Source organism: Ranitomeya variabilis, chromosome 4 (assembly GCF_051348905.1).
Source record: "Ranitomeya variabilis isolate aRanVar5 chromosome 4, aRanVar5.hap1, whole genome shotgun sequence".
Lineage (NCBI taxonomy): Eukaryota > Metazoa > Chordata > Amphibia > Anura > Dendrobatidae > Ranitomeya > Ranitomeya variabilis.
Window position 1 is genome coordinate 628,386,293 of NC_135235.1, and position 20,599 is coordinate 628,406,891.

At 43.6% G+C, this 20,599-nt stretch overlaps 1 protein-coding gene across 1 annotated transcript; it reads left to right on the forward strand.

Moving 5' to 3' along the window:
- The first annotated feature begins 282 nt into the window (after window positions 1-282).
- On the forward strand, window positions 283-19,710 carry LOC143767269 (uncharacterized). The gene is made up of 7 exons (XM_077255476.1): window positions 283-338; window positions 11,023-11,172; window positions 11,302-11,478; window positions 11,566-11,689; window positions 11,773-11,870; window positions 15,127-15,217; window positions 17,810-19,710. Exons 2-7 carry the CDS (start codon window positions 11,095-11,097, stop codon window positions 18,949-18,951), a joined length of 1,710 nt encoding a protein of 569 aa, XP_077111591.1. The 5' UTR covers window positions 283-338; window positions 11,023-11,094; the 3' UTR covers window positions 18,952-19,710.
- Window positions 19,711-20,599: the final 889 nt, after the last annotated feature.

Here is a 20,599-nt window from a genome sequence, read left to right on the forward strand (position 1 = left end):
CCGCTCCGTACACCTCGTACACACACGGCTCCGCTCCGTACACCTCGTACACACACGGCTCCGCTCCGTACACCTCGTACACACACGGCTCCGCTCCGTACACCTCGTACACACACGGCTCCGCTCCGTACACCTCGTACACACACGGCTCTGCTACATCCACCCTGTAGACCCCTCCTGACCCCACACAGAAACTTCCCCTCATCCAGCACCATGACAACCAGCAAGGCAGAGTCCTCTGATCATGTGACCCCTGACTCCTCCCCTCCTATGACCTCATCCCAGGTCCTGTGTGCACAGAACAGCCATATATGTGGTGTGCGGCTCTGCAGGTGGAGGTAGGTGCTGGAGATTCCCCATTACTGGGCATTAACCCCATCAGGGCTGGACAGCATACCCCGTACTGAGATGCGTAGAATTCATTCATTCATTAACTTTAATTAAGTTTTCACTTTTCTAGCCTTTATGTCGCCTTGTGTGGGTTTGTTTTTATTTATATGCAGGTAATATTTTAATTTAGATATTCCATTACAATTAATGTGTATTATTTTTTTGTGGCGTAAAGTAGAGAATGACGCCATCGTATTTTGCACTTTTTTTTGTCGTACACTGCGTGGTTTAATTCATTATAACGGGGTTCCCATCACACAACTGAATTGAGCTGCGTGGTCGGACATGAACGCTGTCGTACCGTACATTGTTAATGGGACCGATGGAGATAGACGACAATTCTTTGTGGGAAAATCCCTTTAAAGCTCTATCCATAATATGGGGGAAAACTTACTGATCTCTTTGGGTCAGACAGAATCTTTAGACGCACAGTAACCAGGAGAGTTCATGGAATCGCATTCACTTTGCTTGGACAGTGAGGCCGTAGTCACGTAAAAGACTTACTACCACAATATTGGTTTAAGTGGTGATGACGGTGTGCTTGTGATGTGATGCTCCACAGAGATCACTCACCATACATGCTGCCATCACCGCTCACACCATTGATCAGCTTTAAACCATATCATCAATACAGAAACCATATTAAATAATAATAAATATAGGTATATTACCAACCCTATGCCTAATTAAAGGGGCCTAATCAATAAATCTACATGGACACTCATATATTGGAATGGATACTGAAAAACATGGAGTGCATATTCCCAGATATAGTTCAAAAAGCTTTATTATATTAACCATATAAAATATATATATATATATATATATATATATATATATATATATATATATATAACCATGTATCTATGCAAAATCAATTAGAACAGAGACACAGAAAACAGAGAAAAGCGTGCGTATCACATACAGTACTAGGGCAAGGAGAGTATCTAATTCAATTAATAACTGAATAAAGTGCAAATGCTTATATAAACCTAATAACCAACTGCATGAGGAGATGCAGAGTGGATACTGTACCAATACAAAGTGTGTAGGCAGGGCCGGTTTTAAACTGAAATTCTTCTGTTGTATTTACAAGCACTAAGTTCAGTCCGGTAAATGAGCCTGATCGACAATATTGAAGTCGTTCGATGCTTGTTTCCTGGCCTCTTTAGGGTAGGTACACACGTTCAGTAGTTGACAGCGCTTTGGACGCATCACATGTCTGCTGCGTCCAAAACGCTGCTGGCTATTGAACGCAGGTGAATTCACATGTGATCACTGAACCGTGAAGATTCACTGCGTCTAATACATTGCATAGGTGAAATTTATCTTGCGGATGCAAGACATAGACATGCTGCGGTGTGGAGAGACACGCCACATGTCCATCTCCGCAGAGGAGCTGCGGGCGTCTGTACACACATAGTGAGCATGGGATTTCTTGAAATCCCATCCGCTATGCTGTAACATCTGGATGCTGCACAAGTACGCAGCGTCCAACCCGCAACGTCTACTGACCGTCTGCACCTACCATTGCTGCAGGAAGAATAATTGGTACAGATAGTCCTTGATAGAGTATAATGCAGCCCCCCTCAGAGTATACTGCAGACCCCCTCATAGAGTATACTGCAGCCCCCCATAGAGTATAATGCAACCCCCCCAGAGTATACTGTAGTCCCCTCACAGAGTATACTGCAGCCCCCTCAGAGTATAATACAGCCCCACACACAGTATAATGTAGCCCACAGAGTATAAAGCAGCCCCCTCAGTGTATAATGCAGCCACACACACTGTATAATGCAGCCCCCCACACTCAATATAATGCAGCTCCAAGAGTACAAAGCAGCCCCCCAGAGTATAATGCACCCCAGAGTATAATGCAGCCAACACATGCAGTATAATGCAGTGCCCCAGAGTGTAAAGCAGCCCCCTCAGAGTATAATGCAGCCCCATACACACACTGTATAATGCAACCCCCAGACACAGTATAATGCAGCCCCCCACACACAGTATAATGCACTCCCCAGAGTATAATGCAGCCCCCCACCCACAGTATAATGCAGCTCCCTCAGAGTATAATGCAGCCCCATACCTACACTGTATAATGCAGCCCCCCGGAGTATAATGCAGCCCCCACACACAGTATAATGAAGCCCCCAGAGTATAAAGCAGCCCCACACACACACTGTATAATGCAGCCCCCCCACACAGTATAATGCAGCCCACCACACACAGTATAATTCAGCGCCCCTCCCCACAAACACACAGTATAGTTCAGCAGCCCCCACACACAGTATAATGCAGCCCACCACACACACACAGTATAATTCAGTGCCCCCCCACAAACACATACACAGTATAATGCAGCCCCCCCACACACACAGTATAATGCAGCTCCCCCGACACAGTATAGTGCAGCCTCCACACGCACAGTCTTAATGCAGCCCCCCACACACAGTATAGTGCAGCAGACACACAACACAATATAGTGCAGTCCCCCCACACACAGTAAAAAACAATACTTACCTCTCCTTCCCCTGCTGCTCGGGCTTCTGCAGAGTGTCTCAGCGTCTCATCAGCTCCACTGCTGACACATGCTGAGTCAGAGGCAGAGGGGGAGTGATAGGAGAGGGACTGTCACATGACTCTCTCTCCTCCATCACTGGTTTCGAATGTATCAGCATCTATGATGCCAGAAAGTTGAATGCGCAATGCAGCGGCGGGCCCCTATTACTCATGGGCCCCATAGCGGCTGTGTGGTGTGCCGCTGTTGGTGGCACGCCACTGGCTGGGGGCCTCTGGAGGAGCGGGGCCCTAGGCGGCTGCCTGGTCTGCCTGCCCCTAACGCCGACCCTGTGTGTAGGTAATTTATTTCTCACGTGTAGTAACCTAAATGTAACACTGCAGCCATACAAACAACCATAATGAACTATTTACACATTATTACCCATATGTGGTACCACGCTGACAGCAACAACGCATGTTTCACAATAGCTTCCTCAAGGGGCCCTCTTTGGCAAAACGCGCATTGCGAATGTGAGCATGGTACCACAGATGTGTAACAATATATGGTCATCCAAATGACCCTGGTGATTTTGGCCTGATAACATGCACAGAAGTTGACACAAATGGATTTGAATGGCTACTAAAGGTAACATCCTCACCTGTGACCTATTTGTAATCAGTGTGTGTGCATAAAAGCTGAGTGAGTTTATGGGATCCAGACAGACTCTTGCATCTTTCATGCAGTCACTGACGTTTCTAGATTGTTAGTCATGGGGAAAGCAAAAGAATTGTCTATGGATCTATGGGAAAAGGTAGTTGAACCCTATAAAACAGGAAAGGGATACAAAAAGATATCCAAGGAATTGATAATGCCAGTCAGCAGTGTTAAAACTGTGATTAACAAATGGAAAATCAGGGGCTCTGTAAAAACAAAACCATGGTCAGGCAGACCAAAAAAAATGTCATCTACAACTGCCAGGAAAATTGTTTGGGATGCAAAGAAAAACCCACAAATAACATCAGCTGAAATACAAGACTGTTGTGAATTCCGTTCTCGAACTCCCTCCTGTGGTCATGAATGGTACTTCGGTGAGTTCTGTCCTTGGACTCCCTCTGGTGGCTGTGAGTGGAGCTGCTGGTTCTGAGATTCTTTCCCCAGCTGCCCTCGTTTAGGGCTAGGATTCTCTATTTAACTCCACTCAGATCGTTACTCCATGCCAGCTGTCAATGTTCTAGTACTGGTTCAGATCTCTCCTGGATCTTTCTGAGGACCTGTCTACTCCAGCAAAAGCTAAGTTCCAGCTTGTTCATTTGTTACTTATGGTTTTTCTTGCTAAGTTCTAGTCCAGCTTGCTATCATGAAACTGCCTGGCTAGCTGGAAGCTCTGGGGGTGCAGAGTGGCACCACCGCACCGTGAGTCGGTGCGGGGGTATTTTTTGCACACTCTGCGTGGTTTTTGTAGTTTGTTGTGTTGACCGCAAAGATCCCTTTTCTATCCTCAATCTGTTTAGTTAGACTGGCCTCTCTTTGCTAAAGCCTATTTCATCCTGTGTTTGTGATTTCCTCTTAACTCACAGTCAATACTTGTGGGGGGCTGCTTTTACCTTTGGGGAAATTTCTCTGAGGCAAGTGAGGCTTTGTTTCCTTTCTTTAGGGGTAGTTAGCTCTTAGGCTGTGAAGAGGCGTCTAGGCAGAGTCAGGCACGCTCCACGGCTATTTCTAGTTGTGTTGATAGGAGTAGGGTTTGCGGTCAGCAGAGTTCCCATTTCCCCAGAGCTCGTCCCGATTCCGTGTTTAACTATCAGGTCATTCCTGGTGCACCTAACCACCAGGTCCATAACAGTACAGCTGGCCCACAAAGTGTTAATGCATCTCAATAGAGGGAAAAGAGAAGTTCTGAGACCATTTTTTTTTTTTTTTTCTCTGCAGTGTGTTTTGCCTTTCTTTTCCCCTTAAACTCTGGGTGGTTCAGAACTCAGGTGTGGATATGGACATTCAAGGTCTGTCCTCTAGTGTAGATCAACTCGCTGCAAGGGTACAAAACATTCAAGATTATGTAGTTCAGAATCCTATGTTGGAGCCTAGAATTCCAATTCCTGATTTGTTTTCTGGGGATAGACCTAAATTTCTGAATTTCAAAAACAATTGTAAACTGTTTCTTGCTCTGAAACCCCGCTCTTCTGGTGACCCTATTCAGCAAGTGAGAATCATTATTTCTTTGTTGCGTGGCGACCCTCAAGACTGGGCATTCGCCCTGGCGCCAGGAGATCCTGCATTGCGTAATGTAGATGCGTTTTTTCTGGAGCTGGGATTGCTTTATGATGAACCGAATTCTGTGGATCAGGCAGAGAAAATTTTGCTGGCTTTGTGTCAGGGTCAGGATGAAGCGGAGGTATATTGCCAGAAGTTCAGAAAGTGGTCTGTGCTTACTCAGTGGAATGAGTGTGCCCTAGCAGCAATTTTCAGAAAGGGTCTTTCTGAAGCCCTTAAGGATGTTATGGTGGGGTTCCCCACGCCTGCTGGTCTGAATGAATCAATGTCCTTGGCCATACAGATTGATCGGCGCTTACGTGAGCGCAAAACTGTGCACCATTTGGCGGTATCTTCTGAGCAGAGGCCTGAGCCTATGCAATGTGATAGGACTTTGACCAGAGCTGAACGGCAAGAACATAGACGTCAGAATGGGCTGTGTTTTTACTGTGGTGACTCCACTCATGCTATCTCTGATTGTCCTAAGCGCACTAAGCGGTTCGCTAGGTCTGTCACCATTGGTACTGTACAGCCTAAATTTCTTTTGTCCGTTACTCTGATTTGCTCTTTGTCATCCTATTCTGTTATGGCATTTGTGGATTCAGGCGCTGCCCTGAATTTGATGGACTTAGAGTTTGCCAGGCGCTGTGGTTTTTTCTTGGAGCCCTTGCAGCATCCCATTCCTTTGAGGGGAATTGATGCTACGCCTTTGGCCAAGAATAAGCCTCAGTACTGGACCCAGTTGACCATGTGCATGGCTCCTGCGCATCAGGAGGATATTCGCTTTTTGGTGTTGCATAATCTGCATGATGTGGTCGTGTTGGGTTTGCCATGGCTACAGGTCCATAATCCAGTATTGGATTGGAAATCAATGTCGGTGTCCAGTTGGGGTTGTCAAGGGGTACATGGGGATGTTTCATTGTTGTCAATTTCTTCCTCCACTCCTTCTGAAGTCCCTGAGTTTTTGTCGGATTACCGGGATGTATTTGATGAGCCCAAGTCTAGTACCCTACCTCCTCATAGGGATTGTGATTGTGCTATTAATTTGATTCCTGGTAGCAAGTTCCCTAAGGGATGACTTTTCAATTTGTCTGTGCCAGAACAAGCCACTATGCAGAGTTATATAAAGGAGTCCTTGGAGAAAGGGCATATCCGCCAGTCGTCGTCACCATTGGGAGCAGGGTTCTTTTTTGTGGCCAAGAAGGATGGTTCTCTGAGACCTTGTATAGATTACCGCCTTCTTAATAAAATCACGGTCAAATTTCAGTACCCTTTGCCTCTACAGTCTGATTTATTTGCTCGGATTAAGGGGGCTAGTTGGTTCACCAAGATAGACCTTCGAGGGGCGTATAATCTCGTGCGTATTAAACAGGGCGATGAATGTAAAACAGCATTTAATACGCCCGAGGGCCATTTTGAGTACCTGGTGATGCCATTCAGCCTTTCTAATGCTCCCTCTGTGTTTCAGTCCTTTATGCATGACATCTTCCGAAAGTATCTGGATAGATTCATGATCGTATATTTGGATGATATTTTGGTCTTTTCGGATGATTGGGAGTCCCATGTGAAGCAGGTCAGAATGGTGTTCCAGGTCCTTCGTGCTAATTCCTTGTTTGTGAAGGGATCTAAGTGTCTCTTTGGAGTTCAGAAGGTTTCCTTTTTGGGCTTCATTTTTTCCCCTTCTACTATCGAGATGGATCCTGTTAAAGTCCAAGCTATTTATGATTGGACTCGGCCTACATCTGTGAAGAGCCTTCAGAAATTTCTGGGCTTTGCCAATTTTTACCGTCGCTTCATCGCTAATTTTTCTAGTGTTGTTAAACCGTTGACTGATTTGACCAAGAAGGGTGCTGATGTGGTGAATTGGTCCTCTGCGGCCGTTGAGGCTCTTCAGGAGTTGAAACGTCATTTCTCTTCGGCTCCTGTGTTGTGTCAGCCAGATGTTTCGCTCCCTTTTCAGGTCGAGGTTGATGCTTCTGAAATTGGAGCAGGGGCTGTTTTGTCTCAGAGAAGTTCTGATTGCTCTGTAATGAAGCCATGCGCTTTCTTTTCGAGAAAGTTTTCGCCTGCTGAGCGTAATTATGATGTTGGCAATCGGGAGTTGTTGGCTATGAAGTGGGCATTCGAGGAGTGGCGACATTGGCTTGAAGGAGCCAAGCATCGCGTGGTGGTCTTGACAGATCACAAGAATCTGACTTATCTCAAGTCTGCCAAGCGGTTGAATCCTAGACAAGCTCGTTGGTCGCTGTTTTTCTCCCGTTTCAATTTTGTGGTTTCGTACCTTCCGGGTTCTAAGAATGTGAAGGCTGATGCCCTTTAAAGGAGTTTTGTGCCTGATTCTCCTGGGGTTCCTGGGCCGGCTGTTATTCTCAGAGAGGGGGTAGTTCTGTCTACCATCTCCCCTGATTTGCGGCGGGTGCTGCAGGAGTTCCAGGCTGATAGACCTGATCGTTGTCCAGCGGAGAAACTGTTTGTCCCTGATAGATGGACTAATAGAGTTATCTCTGAGGTTCATTGTTCGGTGTTGGCTGGTCATCCTGGGATTTTTGGTACCAGAGATTTGGTGGCTAGGTCCTTTTGGTGGCCTTCCTTGTCGCGGGATGTGCGTTCTTTTGTGCAGTCTTGTGGGACTTGTGCTCGGGCTAAGCCCTGCTGTTCTCGTGCCAGTGGGTTACTTTTGCCCTTGCCGGTCCCGAAAAGGCCCTGGACGCATGTTTCCATGGATTTTATTTCAGATCTTCCTGTTTCTCAAAGGATGTCGGTCATCTGGGTGGTTTGTGATCGCTTCTCTAAAATGGTCCATTTGGTACCCTTGCCTAAATTGCCTTCTTCCTCTGATTTGGTTCCATTGTTTTTCCAGCATGTGGTTCGTTTGCATGGCATTCCGGAGAACATTGTGTCTGACAGAGGTTCCCAGTTTGTTTCAAGGTTTTGGCGGTCCTTTTGTGCTAAAATGGGCATTGATTTGTCTTTTTCTTCGGCTTTCCATCCTCAGACAAATGGCCAAACCGAACGAACCAATCAGACTTTGGAAACTTATCTGAGATGTTTTGTTTCTGCGGATCAGGATGATTGGGTGACCTTCTTGCCATTGGCTGAGTTCGCCCTTAATAATCGGGCCAGTTCTGCTACTTTGGTTTCGCCTTTTTTTTGTAATTCTGGTTTTCATCCTCGTTTTTCTTCAGGGCAGGTTGAGCCTTCGGACTGTCCTGGTGTGGATTCTGTGGTGGACAGGTTGCAACAAATTTGGACTCATGTGGTGGACAATTTGACCTTGTCCCAAGAGAAGGCTCAACGTTTCGCTAACCGCCGTCGCCGTGTTGGTCCTCGACTTCGTGTTGGGGATTTGGTTTGGTTATCATCTCGTTATGTTCCTATGAAGGTTTCTTCTCCTAAGTTTAAGCCTCGTTTCATTGGTCCTTATAAGATTTCTGAAATTCTTAATCCTGTATCATTTCGTTTGGCCCTTCCTGCTTCTTTTGCCATCCATAATGTGTTCCATAGGTCGTTGCTGCAGAGATATGTGGCGCCTATGGTTCCCTCCGTTGATCCTCCTGCTCTGGTGTTGGTCGAGGGGGAGTTGGAGTATGTGGTGGAGAAGATTTTGGATTCTCATATTTCGAGACGAAAACTTCAGTACTTGGTCAAATGGAAGGGCTATGGTCAGGAGGATAATTCCTGGGTTGTTGCCTCTGATGTCCATGCTGCCGATTTAGTTCGTGCCTTTCATTTGGCTCGTCCTGATCGGCCTGGGGGCTCTGGTGAGGGTTCGGTGACCCCTCCTCAAGGGGGGGGTATTGTTGTGAATTCCGTTCTCGAACTCCCTCCTGTGGTCATGAATGGTACTTCGGTGAGTTCTGTCCTTGGACTCCCTCTGGTGGCTGTGAGTGGAGCTGCTGGTTCTGAGATTCCTTCCCCAGCTGCCCTCGTTTAGGGCTAGGCTAGGATTCTCTATTTAACTCCACTCAGATCGTTACTCCATGCCAGCTGTCAATGTTCTAGTACTGGTTCAGATCTCTCCTGGATCTTTCTGAGGACCTGTCTACTCCAGCAAAAGCTAAGTTCCAGCTTGTTCATTTGTTACTTATGGTTTTTCTTGCTAAGTTCTAGTCCAGCTTGCTATCATGAAACTGCCTGGCTAGCTGGAAGCTCTGGGGGTGCAGAGTGGCACCACCGCACCGTGAGTCGGTGCGGGGGTATTTTTTGCACACTCTGCGTGGTTTTTGTAGTTTGTTGTGTTGACCGCAAAGATCCCTTTTCTATCCTCAATCTGTTTAGTTAGACTGGCCTCTCTTTGCTAAAGCCTATTTCATCCTGTGTTTGTGATTTCCTCTTAACTCACAGTCAATACTTGTGGGGGGCTGCTTTTACCTTTGGGGAAATTTCTCTGAGGCAAGTGAGGCTTTGTTTCCTTTCTTTAGGGGTAGTTAGCTCTTAGGCTGTGAAGAGGCGTCTAGGCAGAGTCAGGCACGCTCCACGGCTATTTCTAGTTGTGTTGATAGGAGTAGGGTTTGCGGTCAGCAGAGTTCCCATTTCCCCAGAGCTCGTCCCGATTCCGTGTTTAACTATCAGGTCATTCCTGGTGCACCTAACCACCAGGTCCATAACACAAGACACTCTTAAAACTAGCGGTGTGGCTGTTTCAAGATGCACAATAAGGATGCACTTGAAGAAAAATGGGCTGCATGGTCGAAGAAAACCATTACTGCACAAATGCCACAAAGTATCTCCCCTACAATACGCAAAACAGCAAGCGAGACAAGCCTCAAAACTTCTGGAACAAGGTCATTTGGAGTGATGAGACCAAAATTTAACTTTATGGCCACAACCATAAACGTTACATTCAACAAGGCCTATGATGAAAGTAACACCATTCCTACTGTAAAGCACGGAGGTGAATCGCTGATGTTTTGGGGATGTGTAAGCTACAAAGGCACAGGAAACTTGATCAAAGTTGAATGAAAGATGAATGCAGCACGTTATCAGCAAATACTGGAGGCAAATTTGCACTCATCAGCCCGGAAGCTGCGCATGGGACGTACTTAGATGTTCCAACATGACAACTATCCAAAACACAAGGCCAAGTCGACCTGTCATTGGCTACAGGTGAACAAAGTAAAGGTTCTGGAATGGCCATCTCAGTCTCCTGACCTCAATATCATTGAGTCACTCTGGGGAGATCTCAAGCGCACAGTTCATGCTAGACAGAGCAGGAGTTTACAGGAACTGGAGGCTTTCTGCCAAAAAGTGTGGGCAGCTTTACCATCTGAAAAAATAAAGAACCTCATCCACAACTACCACAAAAGACTTCAAGTTGTCATTGATGTTAGATGGGGCAATACCTGGTATAAAGAAATCGGGTATCTAAACTTTTGATCAGGATCATTTGGATGTTTTGGGTTGTCATTATGATTTAAAAAGCTAAAATACAGTAGTTTGGCAATAAATGCCTTCACCCAACCACTAAATATGAGTGGAGAAAAAGTTTTGGTTTTGTCATTCACGTTCTCTGAAAAAAGGCCAAGAAAGCAAAAATTCTGCCGGGGTATGGAATCTTTTGAGCACAACGGTATATGCACATGCCTTTTTGTATGTTTAATAAAGCTTTTTGAATTATATCTTGGATTATGCACTCCATGTTTTTCAGTATGCACGCCATGGATTAGCTGTAGGGCTCATGTGAAGGTGTGAGATACTTTGTCCTCAAATATGGAAGATCTTCTCTCGTAATATATTAAATATTCTAGTCCATACAAAGAGGAAAAGAATACAATATCTACACATTATATCCCCTTATATATTTCCCCTTATTATCTCCAGTAATTGTATTATTACATGGGATCTTTATGATGTTAAATCACCATCTTCTCCCCATTCAGGTCCCTACAATATCGGATCCTCTCAGTGGAGATATTTTATTTAATTGAATCTTCCTGATTGACCTGTGAAGGATGGGTAGGGACAAAGACAAGATGGCGGAGAGGATATTACACCTCACCCTAGAGATCCTCTTCCGGCTTACTGGAGAGGTGAGAGATTCTGATGACGTCACATTACATCATTCTTATCTATGGGAATAACAGATGGACAGAACTGGAGAGGTGAGGACTCTGGAAATGTCTGTAGTGAGAGTTATTAATGTGTCTCTCCATAACCAGGACTACACAGTAGTGAAGAAGACCCCTAGTGAGCGCTGTCAGGTTCCTGTGTCTGAGGGATGGGGAAGACCCCTGAGCCCAATCATGGGGCCGCCACCTTACCCCCTGGTGCATGACAGCAATGAACAGAAGATACTAGAACTCATTTACAAGATGATTGAGCTGCTGACTGGAGAGGTGACACTTGTGGGAATGCTGGGACATTATACAGTAACGCTATGGAGGAATCGGTGGGGGGGATGACTGTGTCATTGTATTTGACAGGTCCCTATAAGGTGTCAGGATGTCACCGTCTATTTCTCCATGGAGGAGTGGAAGTTTTTAGAAGGACACAAAGATCTGTACAAGGACGTCATGATGGAGGTTCCCCAGCCCCTCACATCACCAGGTAATAGACAGGACTAAATACACACAGCCTATAATTATCTGTATGTAAAGAATTAATTCAGTCCCTGTATGTGTTTCCTCCAGTTCTATCCAGTGAGGGGACAACACCAGAGAGATGTCCCCGTCCTCTTCTTCCACAAGACTGTAAAAAAGAAGATCCCAATGTTCCTCAGGATCATCAGGTAGATGGAGAGAAGATGTAATTGGATCTTCCCTATAATGTGAAGACGGCTTTGAAGGTCTTATGCTCAGTCTTATTTTATCCACCAGTATGACAGGATAAAGCTGATCATAGATATTGCATGTTGTCTGGATCTTCTCAAAATTGTCTTGCTACTGTGTGAACAGGTGCAAGCTGCCATGGTGGCACAATATACAAACAAAGGAATACAGCAGCACTGCTATATATAATAGACTTATAGATATGAAAGTACTTAGCTCATAAATTGGCCAATTCCTGTGTGCCCATCAACCACAGCAAGGTGACCTTTTTTCTTATAAATATTAATGCGGTATTCTTCTCATCCATTAAATAGATTGACTTTCTTTTGCCTTAACTACTATTCCAGCATTCAATTCCTGCACTGATCCATCCTGCAAGTGTTCACTCTATTCTATGTCAGCAAGCAGCTTGTAATGGTACAACTACTCATCTCTGCCTGCTGTCTCATCTGCTGCATATCACCTGCATTATATTTTAATGAATTATGCTTACTGAATATTTGCTATAATTTATCTGTTGCATTGTTCTCAGTACTCACTGTTGTATATCCATGGGGGGGGGTCACTGTAGATGTTATCTTGGGAGAGATGTTATAGCACGGAGATGGAATCAGGACTACTGCCTTTGATCTTCTATCCACACCAGGATGTGTTGAGCAGCTATTGGTAATTTATCCCAATCCAGCTCCTACAAACCCTCTCTCATGACCCTTTATTGTGGCCTATACATTTAGAAACACTTTAAGGGGTGCACGCAGTGCGGGGTGCATGCACGCTTCCCATAAGCAAAGCATCACAGAAGCTAAACATCAAGAAAAAGTAGTTATTCCATGGCAGTTAGTCAGGGCAGGAGTCAGGTAACCCACACTTTGCTCTCCCTTTTAGCTATGTGCTTTATTCCTATCCTCCTGTGTTCCCTTGCCATCCATATTCACTGCCCCATCCCCCCCTCCATCACGACTCATACACATCAGCCCCTCTCTACTTCCTTCTCCCATGTATAGCTCCCATGCACTTCTCACCTTCCTGAAAAACCTCAGCCAATCTTGCCCAAACACATTGCACAAAAAAACTTTGTACAGTTCCTAAAACTACTTTCTGTTTATCTTCCTACTCCTACTGATTTCAGGGGACATCTCCCCCAGCCCTGATCCACCATCCCCCAAACTCAACCCCTACCCTACCTCGCATCGAAACCATACTAATCTTATTAATATTACTTGCACTCCCTCATCTCCTTCTCTTAATTGTGCCCTCTGGAATCCATGGTCTGTATGTAACAAGCTTCCTTTCCTGAACAACTACTTTCTGAACAACTCTCTGAATCTGTTGGCCCTCACTGAAACCTGGATCCAGAATTCTGACACTGTCTTCCCTGCTGCGATATCCCATGGTGGATTACAATTATCCCATTCCCCCGAGACCCACAAACAGACCTGGTGGCGGAGTCGGCATACTCCTGTCCCCACAATGCACTTTCCAGGTCATCCCCCGTCACTCTCATTTCCTTCTTTTGAGGTCCACACCATCAGGCTCTTTCATCCCCTCTCCCTCAGAGTAGCGGTCATATATCAGCTTCCAGGCTCACCCACCCAGTTCCTTGACCATTTCTCAGCCTGGCTGCCGCACTTCATGTCCTCAGAACTACCAACCCTTATCCTGGGAGACTTCAACATCCCCATTAACAGCCCCTCTTCCACATCTGCGTCCCAGCTTCTATCACTAATCACTTTTCTCGGCCTCTCACAGCTCTCAATCTAATCTCTGAGGTAACACCCTAAACCTTGTCTTCGCCCAGCTCTGCTCAATCTCCTACCTAGATAACTCACAGTTTCCCCTCTCTGACCACAACATTCTTTCCATCGCGTTCACAATTCCTTGCCCACCCCAGCACAATCCTACCTACCACACATTCAGAAATCTACATGCCATTAACCCTCATACACTTTCAGACTCCCTACACTCATCACTGTCCCCAATCTCCTCTTTTTCCTGTCCTGATCTGGCTGTTCTCCAGTTCTATGTATTTATATCCGCGTGGGTCCGCAGCAGCATCCAGGTGAGCGCAATCGTGCATATCTTTCTATATTGTTACCCAGATAAGACCCTATTTGTGCTTTGTCTCCTCTCCAGTGTCTCTCTATCTTAAGTGTATATTCACATAAAGGATCGATGTGAATATAGCGCATGGACTGAAATAGATAGTCTCAGGATATCGGCCGATAAACAATGTAGCGCATGTATAAAAGATACAGCTTGTGAGCCAGAATACTGCTTGCGCCAAAATAAAGTAATAAAAAGCTAATGCTTATAAATAAGATTGAGCAATTAATACAGCTAAAAAGACAAAGCATATGTGATATCAGAAGCGACAGTACACTACTAGAATGAAGATACGGGCACATCCTGCCGGCTGGGTCCTTATTTATCCATCACAAACAGGAGAGCAACTTCTATAAGCGCCATGATGTATGCAAACATTGAATATATGAAATTTGAGCCCCATTACTGCTATATAGAATATACTTATAGAAAAATGAAGGTACTTAGTGCAAACTAAAGACCAACCAGACAAAACCCATAGCATGGACTGCCTCCACACCCAAAACACGTAAGAAGGCATCAGGACCAATGCTTAATAATCTACTACATAATTGTCTAAGGGTCACTTCTGTCTTTCTGTCTGTCACGGATATTCATTGGTCACGGCCTCTGTCTGTCATTGAAATCCAAGTCGCTGATTGGTCGCGGCAAAACGGCCATGACCAATCAGCGACGGGCACAGTCCGGCGGCAAATGGCCGCCCCTTACTCCCCGCAGTCAGTGCCCGCTTCATAATCCCCTCCAGTCAGCGCACACACAGGGTTAATGGCAGCGGTAAGGTCAGGGGATGACCTGTATAGTTGTGTGTCATCAGCATAAAGATGGTACTGAAAGCCAAATCTGCTGATGGTCTGTTCAATTGGGGCCGTGGAGAGAGAAAAGAAGGGGGCCAAGGACTGAGCCTTGAGGTACCCGTGAATGTGGACATTCAGACCAATCAAGCAGAATGAGCTGTCTCCGGACTATAACACACAGGCACTTTTTAGCAAGGGTTATTCTTGCTAAAAAATGTGTCTTATTCTCCAAAAAATACGTTAATGAGCATTTCTGGTGTTAAAAATCATTTCACATGATTTTTCTGTTTGTCTTTGATTTTTACAATATCCATTTCAGGGTGAAGATCTCACCCATATGAATACTATAGAGACATATATGAGGGATGATGAGCGATGTAAAGAGGAAATTTTTACAGATAACCTCACAGGTGAGTAGTGACCACTAAATGTAGAGAAGTCACAGATTCTTCTCAGTCATTGACTTGTACAATTATGTGTAGCATTTTTATGAGAATATTAATAAAGTTTTTTCTTAGTGGATTTTACCAAACATAGGATCTTTCCTCTTGCCCACAAAGTTTTCAGTAAACTTAAAGGGAACCTTTCAGCAGGATTGTGCACAGTAACCTACAGACAGTGTCAGGTCAACAATGTTATACTGATTTAGGCTGGAGTCACACTCACCGTATAAAAAAACGGTCCGATTTTGACAGCCGAGAATCGCATAAATGTTCCCAAACAGTGATCTGTATGTAATCTGTTTGCAATGCGAGGATGCGATTTCCTCGCAGCTAGTAACAGTGTGACATCCATATGGCATCCTTATGCAATGCGATTTTAACATGAGCTTTTACATACAGCAGTTCTCTCTATGTAAAAGCTCATGTTAAAATCGTATTGTAAAACACAACTGTAAACATCGTTTTAATACCAAATAATATTCGAAATATATATAGATAGTTAAATAGAGAGATAGATTAAAAGCCGGCAAATGATCTGCCGCGTACAGTAGAGAATAGAATAGGTTAGAATAGAATAGATGTATACACATAGTATAGGTGTGTATATATATATATATCAGTGACACATGCATATACATATATATATCTTTATATTTCATAGACAGATAGCAGAATAGCTGATAATTCATGTGACACAGCCAGAAAAAAAGTATTTTAATGAAATAAAACACTAAACACAGTTTGACCATTTTATTGTTACTGGTAATCCATGCGAAGCCCTCGATCTCCTGGAAAAAATAAAAAATAAAAAACAACAATATACCCATACCTGTCCGGCGTTCAGTCAGTCCAACGCCGTAATCCATATTTGTGGTATATAAAGTTTACAACTGGGAGCGGTGCTAATGCGACCGACCCGGCTGTAAACTACTCAGGAATGAATTAAATTTTGGGAGCGGAGCTTCAGAGACTAGCGGTGACGTCACTGAAGCTGCGCTCCCTCACAGCTTGAACTCAGATGAACTCTTGAGCGTAGGAAAATCAGCATGGTACACATTTGAAAGTAAATTAAGGATAAAGATTGTCACAGGGTCATCCTTCAGTAAATTGTTGAAAACATTTAGAGTGGCCACATTAGTTGAGTTGTGAAACCTTGTGTTAAAAAAGTAGTTAACCGGACTAAAGGTCAAAAAATGTATTAGCTTATAGGCCATATGTGGCGCACAATTCCAGGAAAGTTACATATTTAGCTGCCAGAGAATGAAATAGTTGACCAGCTGCCGTTATACCTTGTTTGGGCCATTTTTTTAAAATACGGTCCTTGTTCTCCAGCCCTTGAGGAAACTCGGGATGCCACCACAGCAGTAAAATGTTTACTTATTAAAAAGGTAATTTAAAAAAATGACCCGCATGTCTTCTGGGGCCACAATAGCATGTTGTAAGATGAGGCTTCGCTTTCTCTTCACCTGGCGGTGTTGAAAGAACTGTGTGTAACAGGGAATTTACAGGGAAAAACTATGGACGTTTCTATACAGAGGTTAGATTATCTGTTTGTTATATTTATCTAGTCTACCCCAATCTCGAAGTAAACTAATTAAAGAGCTTGTCCACTACTTTTTCATTGATATCATGACCTATCCTTAGGATACATCATCAATGTCTGATCGGTTGAAGTCCGAAAAATCCGCCGATCAGCTGTTTTCAGTTTTGGCACTGGCTGCCAGACAGAACTTCTCGATTATGGAGCTGCTGATAGTGGCCATGGTAGGGTACTACACATCTGCCTTCTTTTGATGTGAATAGGAAAGTTATATTTTGTAACATCTGGAAATTGTATGCCTCCTTTTTTATTTGGCTAATGACAACTTTCCAGGGTCTTTCTTTGTTTTGTTTTTTTTATTGAATTATATAGCAGATTTTGCAAAGTTATGAATCTCCATTACGTTATTTTGCTCTGTTCTATGTCCGAAACCCTGCTGTTTTAGCTTCCTAAAGTTCATGCTTTTTCATCAGCTGCTCTGAATTGCAAGACTCTGTACTCAGACGCTGTTACAAACACCACCCTGGATAAGCATGGGAAAGTGATGCAGAGACCCTCACATGCAGAGAATTTGAGTAAGGATTAGCTAAAATCTGTCTTGGTACAAACAACATGGACTATCACTGAATAAGTGAGTCACACAAGCATAGAGACACACAGACAGATGATTTGCAGCTTCATGGTCGGTGTATTAAATTGCAGGCTGCAAGTCATAACAGCCAGAGTCTTATTCTACATGTCTAACTTACTGCTTGTAGTAAAAAGGTATCTGAAAGGGCAAGTGCAATATCCTATCCAGTCTGATAGCCAAAGTATTTGTTAACTTAAGAGGGTCATGGACAATGCGCCATCGTATGGCTTCAGCAGCAGGAGTTGACCAAAGCAGAGAATTTTACAATTGGTAATATACTGGTTTTATATTGAAATGTTAAAACATACTACATGTAAAATATTAGAATTTATATAACTTCAAGGCGCTGTTATTGACCAGTAATATAACTATTTTTTATTCCTGGCAGATGTTTCTACCAGAAGTTCAGAGGAACATCAGTTAATTTCATTTTTTAAAGCAGAAGATCATGGTATAATACCAGATACATGTGAATATCTTGCCAGTGTTCCAGAAATACTTTCATCCCTTTGCAATGAAGATCTTTCATTTTCTGCTTTTTCACCGACTTTTAAGCAAAATGAAGATAGCAGAAGAGATTTTGAACATGAAAGACCTCACACAGAGGAGAAGCCATTTTTATGTGCAGAATGTGGGAAATGTTTTAAGAAGAAATCAGTTTTATTTAGACATCTTAAAATTCACACAGAGAATCCATTTTTATGTTCCATATGTGGGAAACATTTTTCTCAGAAATCTGATCTTGTTGAACATCAGATAATTCACGAACGTGAGAAACCATTTTCATGTCCAGAATGTGGAAAATGTTTTAGAGAAAAATTAAATCTTGTTCAGCATCTGAGAATTCATATGGGGGAGAAGCCATTTGCATGTTCAGAATGTGGAAAGTGTTTTACCCAGAAATCCGCTTTAGTTACTCATCAGAGAATTCATACAGGAGAGAAGCCATTTTCATGTTCTGAATGTGGAAAGTGTTTTCGCCAAAATGCATCTTTCTATGCTCATAAAAGAGCTCACACAGGGCAGAAACCATTTTCGTGTCTAGAATGTGGAAAATGTTTTGCAGAGAAATCACATCTTGCTAGGCATCAAAGAACTCATATAGGCGACAAACCGTTTGCCTGTTCAGAATGTGGGAAATGTTTTAATCAGAAATCATCTGTAGTTAAACATCGGAGAATTCACACAGGGGAGAAGCCATATTCATGTTCCGAGTGTGGGAAACGTTTTGGCGATAAATCTAAACTTGTTACCCATCTGAGAATCCACACAGGGGAGAAACCATTTTCCTGCTTAGAATGTGGGAAATGTTTTAACCAGAATTCAGTTCTTATTGCACATCAGCGAATTCACACAGGAGAGAAACCATTTTCATGTAATGTGTGTGGGAAGTGTTTTGCACAAAACTCCTCTTTATTTGCTCATCAGAGAGCTCACGCAGGAAAAACACTTTCATGTTCAGACTGTGGGAAGTGTTTTACCTACAAATCATATCTTCTTAAACATCAGAAAAGTCACACAGGGAAGTAGAATTTTTTTTAGATAATATAATTGCAGAACAAAAATTGGCAAGAAAAAAATGAGGAGTTACGTTCAAGTTAAAATCACATGCCCTATTTTGGCAAAAACCATGTTGCGTACACATATTCTTAATATACCATTTTAATTACTGCCGGTACAGAACAATATGCAAAAGCCCCAATTCATCATGCACCTGTTTTTTGTGCTTTGCATCATTTTCTTTGTTTGTACCCAATTCATTATTCTATTTGAGCCTTTTTTTTTAATCTATTTTATATGTGTTCGTCTGTTTTGTTTTCGCATTGTAGGCGGAGTTTAGCGATTCCAGATCTTTAGCCAAATGCAACTTTTGGAAAAATACTTGACACAATTTTACTCCAGTCTTCCCCTGATGTATTTTTCAGTATGTCAAAAACTTTGGGGCAAATTTTGCAACTTTTAATGCCAAAGTCGCAAGTACAGTTCAAGACAGGAGAAAAGCCCATTTTTGACCTTACACCAAATTGATGATTCGTGTGCTCCCACCTACGGTAGATATTCATATGAATGACTCAGTACTCCTGTTTGAAAAAAAAAATGTTAGTAGCTATCTATAAGTTCCATGCTTTATGAAAAATGTTTTTTTCAAAAAGTTGGGCATCCCCTATGTAGATATATTACATTGTTGTGAAGTGTCAACTTATTTAATATTTAAAACACTTCATGACAATGATTTTTAAGTCATCCAATGCATTGCTGTAAATTTATGAGCCAAGAATAAAGTTTCTCTCAAAATTATCGCTATACAATGTGTCCATTCTTCTTCAAAAATATCAAATATAGCAATTTTAGGATTGCAAAAAGTGGCAACCATAAAGCGAAAAAAGAAAACTTAACACATTGGGACCTTGGGTGCTAACCGTGTGACTTCGGCGTGCTTGAAAAATATGTTCGAGTCCCCATGCCTGCTTGTCTCGTGGCTGTTCGACAGCCTCAACACATGCAGCGATTAACTAACAAACAGGCAATCCCTGCAAGTATTGCGGATTTCGAGGAGCCACGAGACATGCAGCTGCGAGGACTGGAACATATTACTCGAGTACGCCAAAGACACTCGGTTAGCACCTGAGCATGCTCAGATAACAACTTATCCGAGCATGTTCACTCATCACTAATCAATTCCTCACAAATCAATTTTCTCCTTCACCTCATTGGGGAACACAGACCATGGGTATATGCTGCTGCCACTAGGAGGCTGACAGTAAGTGATACAAAGAAAGTTAGCTCCTCCCCTGCAGTATACACCCTCCTGCTCAGCTAACCAGTTCTTGCTTAGTGTCTGTAGGAGGCACACGGGTCTATTTCAGACCCCAACAGTTTTATTTTATTTTTTACTTTTCTGTAAATTTTTATTTTTTAATTAATGGAGTGAAGGGGGCAACGGTTCCTTTCAAGGTTCCGATCTCCCCCGAACCATCAACAGGCAAGCACGGCGAGTATACCTCCCTGTACCCTTTCCTGCGACGTGGGAAGCCATGCCTGAGCTCACTTTAGGGGCGACGGTTCCTTCACGGTCCCGATCTCCCCACACCAGCAACAGGCGACCACATGGAGTGTCGCCTTCTTGTATCATCTCCTGGAGCCAGGCCTACAGCCGGACAACTGGCCCTGTCCACCC

Coding starts and splice junctions, on each gene's coding strand:
- LOC143767269 (XM_077255476.1), top strand. CDS start 11,095: ATGGGTAGGGACAAAGACAAGATGGCGGAGAGGATATTACACCTCACC. Junction 11,173..11,301: donor TCTTCCGGCTTACTGGAGAG/GTGAGAGATTCT, acceptor CTCCATAACCAG/GACTACACAGTAGTGAAGAA. Junction 15,218..17,809: donor TTTTACAGATAACCTCACAG/GTGAGTAGTGAC, acceptor TATTCCTGGCAG/ATGTTTCTACCAGAAGTTCA.